Consider the following 5,000-nt stretch of genomic DNA (forward strand, 5'->3'; position numbering starts at 1 on the left):
GAAAGGAAAGGAAAGGAAAGGAAAGGAAAATTACAGTGATTTCAGAGCATTAGTTTGCTTTGTTGTTGTTGTTGTTGTTGTTGTTGTTTGTTTGTTTGTTCCAAGAGATTTACATTAGTCTAATTTAAAGTCGTTTATAAAATGTGGCATTCGTGGAGTCTTCCTGATAAAATAGACGTTTAATATAATATTTATTTTACTAAAATATTTTGTTCTCTAAAATCCTAATGTTAATTCTCTGGATAAAAAGTACATAAAACTCATAAAAAAACATCAAATTTAGTGGTTTGTTTTGACACGTCTAGTACCAAGTCATCAGCACCTGAAAACGAGGCTCAAAGCGGGTCGCCTATTTATGCCTCGTGTGTCAATCAAGCGCTTCAGCCAATCAGAGAGCGCCCTGTTGGCCCTTCAGCGTTTCCCGTCATCCCGCCCCTCTCTGCGCTACGTCAGCACTCAGACTCAAACATGGCGGTGCCCATAGCCAAGTGCCTGGCAGCTTATGCCTATTTATTACTAATATCTTTAATATCGCCGCACGTTTTCGCTGACAACGCTGCCGGGGAATCGCCGCACCGTCGCTTTGAGTATAAATACAGTTTCAAAGGGCCACATCTGATACAGAGTGATGGAAGAATCCCATTCTGGGTTCATACTGGGAGTAAGTTTATAGATGGGTGTCTGTATGTCCTCTCTCATCCTTCTGTATCTCTGTCTGTCATTTGTCAGTATGTTTAGTCAATGTAGTAACTTGTAGTTTAAAAATCCCTTCATTTTTTATGCGAAGTTGCATTACAATGAAGTGAATCAGTGATGCAGACATTATTGAATGAATGGTGATAGATTGCATTGCTTTTGACTGTGGGGTTTCTTGTAATAATGCAAATTATGATGATTTGTAACATGTGTTGAAGTAGACAAAGCACGTTATTTTAAAATCGCACTGCCACCGATATGTTTTGTGCTCTGCCAGCTGTGTTTTTATGGCTTGTTGAAATCAGCAGTTATTCTGATTAGTCATCAGATGCAAAATCTGGGTGACATTGTTAAAACTGTAATGAAAAATTAACATATGCATGCAGTTTCACAGCTGACATGCCACTGGTTTTCATAAAGGGTTAAACCAATCTCTCTGGGCATGTGAGAAGAGCAAAGTTCTGTTTTGCGACAGTTCTGTTTTCCAAATCTCTCAAATGCATGTTGTGGTTTCTTTCATTTTTTTTCTGTTTAAATATATTTATAACAATTATATTAATAATAACTTTATCTCAACAGAGAAGTATGTTGTCAGGGAAGTCTCTGCTCTCTAGAAAACATGGTATTGTGCCAGATATTACACATGGGAGTGTGTTAATTATATAATAAAAATATATAAATGTAAATATTTTTACAAATATATATTGTGTGTTTTTATATATGCATAATAAATATAGATGTATCTTAAAAAGGAAAGCCTTTATTTTACGTGTGATTAAATGCGATTATACATTGCCCAGCACAAAATATAAAAATAATTGGAAAATTTAATTGCTCATTGATCAGTATATTCTTAAAATTTATATAATAATTTTTTATTTCTGCTTTTTCCCATTTCCGCCTCTTCTGCAGATGCCATTCCTAGTTCGGATCAGGTCCGGATCACCCCTTCTCTGCGGAGCCAGAAGGGTTCGGTATGGACAAAAACCCCTGTAAGTTTTGAACACTGGGAAGCTGAGGTGGCGTTCCGTGTGTCCGGAAGAGGCCGAATGGGAGCAGATGGCTTGGTAAGGAGAGGGGAAAGTGATTAAATATTTATCTAATAATTATTATAGGAAATACCTATTTACATTGAATGTTATGTCATTGTTTTTGCATATGTTGCTATAGGCATTTGTGAACACAAAGTGTTATAGTTTTGACAGTGAAGGGTCATTTTGACCCTTTTAGGGGTATGACAGCCTTGAGCTGGTGTCACGGGTTGAATTTTAGATCAAGGGGATCTTTCAGATAAAGTATTACTAATATAACCTTTGAGTTGAGCATTTAAACATGGTTTCTCCCAAAAAAATCTTAAACGGTAAAAGTAATTAATTGTCTTTTTTTTTAATCTTTCTAAATTCAGAAAAAAACTATTGTGGGATATAAACTTTCCATTGCAAGAATTATGAAATAAAATGTCACAATTACTTTATTAATTCATTATTGCATCATATTGTTCTGTTTTAAAATAGTTTATTGCTGTGATATACAGTTGAATTTAAATCAAGTCAAGTCTTTTTATTGTCAGTTCAACTACATATAGCTGTGCAGTATGTACTGAAATGAGACAATGTTTCTGGTGCTACATAGAATCACATCACAACAAAAGACAAAAACTCACATAATGAGCGTCTTAGCCAAATACAGTGCAAAGTGTGCAAACTAGTGCAAAAAGAACACAAAACATAAGACAACAATAAATATGCGTATGGAAAAGGAGGGAGTCTGATGGCTTGTGGAAAGAAACTTTTCAACAGTCTGCTTTTGAGGGCCTGAATGCTCCGGTACCTCTTACCAGATGGCAGGAGGGTTTGATCTTCATTACTCCATTCTTCAGTGTCACACAATTCTTCAGAAATTATTCTAATATGCATATTTAATGCTTTAAAACACATCTTAATATCAGCGTCGAGCTGCTCCTGTGATTTTTACGGAAACCGTACTTGTTTCCAGATTCTCTGAATCGCTGCTTTGTGTTAATAAACGTGTAGTTTTAAACTCGTTTTTGACACAAGCGCAAATCTTTTTAACTGATCGCAGTGAAGGATACGCGTGTGAAACCGAAACTGCGCAACAGTGAAGCGGAAGGGTAGATCATAAAGATGTAATGGTGGGAGCGTTTTACAAACGGCAAAGAAGTAAACCAGTAAAAGCCACTCTGAACACCTGCGGAGTCATGCCCGGGCAACCGCACAGAGCACGCTAGCATTGTGGCGTCTGCTTTGCATGCGCAAACAAGTCACTTTTTCTGCATTAGGTGAAAATGTAGTTTTTTCTGACTTTCGTAGTTTTTAATAATAGCACATACAATAATAGGTTTGCATATCAGGCTCACTGTGACTTTTGTGTGGCTGCATCCCTGGGTCATATACCGCTTTAAATCCTATTTTTTTTCAATTGTTAAAAGTCATTAGATTTAGGTATTTTATCTTAACTCATCCACTTCTTTTTGCACGAAAGCGTCCGTAGGTCAGCACTGATAAACTCACGTTGTTCTGCGTTTGCGGTGTAGAATGAGCAATTAAAAAGTAGTGTTGTACAAGTAACATGTGCTTTCTTAGAATTGTCCCACAGTCCAGCGGAGCAGACCACACTGATCTCAAGCACCACTTACCAAATTACCCATGCTCACTGAAAAGAGTGTGTGTGTGTGTGTGTGTGTGTGTGTGTGTGTGTGTGTGTGTGTGTGTGTGTGTGTGTGTGTGTGTGTGTGTGTGTGTGTGTGTGTGTGTGTGTGTGTGTGTGTGTGTTCTGTAGGCCATATGGTTCACGGCCGGTCAAGGTCTGGAGGGTCCTGTGTACGGGGCCGCTGATCAGTGGAACGGCGTGGGAATATTCTTTGACTCATTTGATAATGATGGAAAGGTGATTGCACACAACTATCATTGTAAAAATGCATTTTCTTAAAGATAATCTTATTTCAGGTTTGATTTAACTGTATATAAATATAATACAATTCTAAATTATTATAAAGTACTAGCCATATCAATTGTTAGTGCTCATTGTTGTTGCTTGTAAGAAATGCACAAGATACATTTTTGCTGACTAAAACTAATATTAAAAAAAGAAAACGAACAATTTATTGACTTTTAAATGCGTTTTATAGCAAATGTTTTTACTCATCTGTCTTAATGATATACAATTTTAAAATATTATCGTTTGGTGCTTTTCAAAACTAATTTTAAATTTGATTAATCCGCTTGATAGAATTGATTGGAATTGTTACCGTTACCCTACAATTTATTGTAATTATTAGTTAAGTGAAAAAATTAATATGTTTGTGTCTGCTGAATGCAACTTTTGCAGCATTTTTGCTGAATAAAACAAATATTAAAAAGAAATCAAAAAATATATAGACTTTTAAAGGCGTAATATTCGTAATGTTTTTATTTTTCTCTCTCCATAATATAATTTTTTTTTTTTTAAATATCTGGGGCTTTTCAATGAAAATGTAATATTTATTAATCAGCTTGATAGAATTTATTTTGATTTATTTATTGTAACCTTAAAATATTTTGTAATTTTTAGTTAAACTTAATATTAATATTAATAAACTTAAATATCGTTAAATGCCCTAATAATGTTTGTTTTTTTTAAACAATTTCAGTCAAAACATCTTAAGGTAGAGCTAAATATATATATTTATCAAAGGATTCTAAAGGATTATGATTATGTGTTTTGCATTTGCCTCAGAAACAAACACCAATGCACCTCAGTAGATTTGTCTCCTGTGTACTAAGTAAGGATTATGTCTTTTTTTTTCTGTGACCTTGCTATTGTAGAAAAACAACCCCACTGTCCTGGTGGTGGGTAACAATGGAAAACTTATTTATGACCATCAAAAGTAAGTAAACATATCCTCCTTGCTGACATCAGCGCTCTCATTTTTACAACCGAAAGGAGATTAGGAAATATGATTATTTATGAGAGGGAGAGTCTAATCCTCTGTCTGTCTTAATCTGAGTGCAGTAACAGTGAAAGCATTAAATTAGATTTGTGAGCCAGCAGGGGAGAGCTGTCAGCAGCATATGTGCTAGACGGCGCAAACATAGCCATAGGCCTTCTTATTCTTGATGTATTTTTGGTTGATTTTTAATAGAACCTGTTTAGTTTTTTCCCGTTGACATGAAAAAGAAACATTTTGTTGTCTTTGCGTTTATATGCATGTTTGTATATTATAAACCTTTTTTTTTTCTCCAGTGATGGCACAACCCAGTCTCTAGGTACATGTCTTAGAGACTTCAGAAACAAACCTTACCCTG

At 35.2% G+C, this 5,000-nt stretch overlaps 1 protein-coding gene across 1 annotated transcript in view; it reads left to right on the forward strand.

Annotated features, from left to right (window-relative positions):
• Nucleotides 1-453: 453 nt before the first annotated feature.
• lman1 (lectin, mannose-binding, 1) overlaps nt 454-5,000 on the forward strand; it is a 12,155-nt gene continuing 7,608 nt past the window's right edge. The window contains exons 1-5 of the mRNA XM_043222081.1: nt 454-661; nt 1,609-1,763; nt 3,496-3,603; nt 4,521-4,582; nt 4,939-5,000. The exon at nt 4,939-5,000 is cut by the window's right edge and continues 38 nt beyond it. Coding sequence (XP_043078016.1) covers nt 469-661; nt 1,609-1,763; nt 3,496-3,603; nt 4,521-4,582; nt 4,939-5,000 — 580 coding nt within the window. The 5' untranslated portion in view covers nt 454-468. The remainder of the gene's footprint in view (nt 662-1,608; nt 1,764-3,495; nt 3,604-4,520; nt 4,583-4,938) is intronic.

The sequence above is a fragment of the Puntigrus tetrazona genome, chromosome 21 (genome assembly GCF_018831695.1).
Source record: "Puntigrus tetrazona isolate hp1 chromosome 21, ASM1883169v1, whole genome shotgun sequence".
NCBI lineage: Eukaryota > Metazoa > Chordata > Actinopteri > Cypriniformes > Cyprinidae > Puntigrus > Puntigrus tetrazona.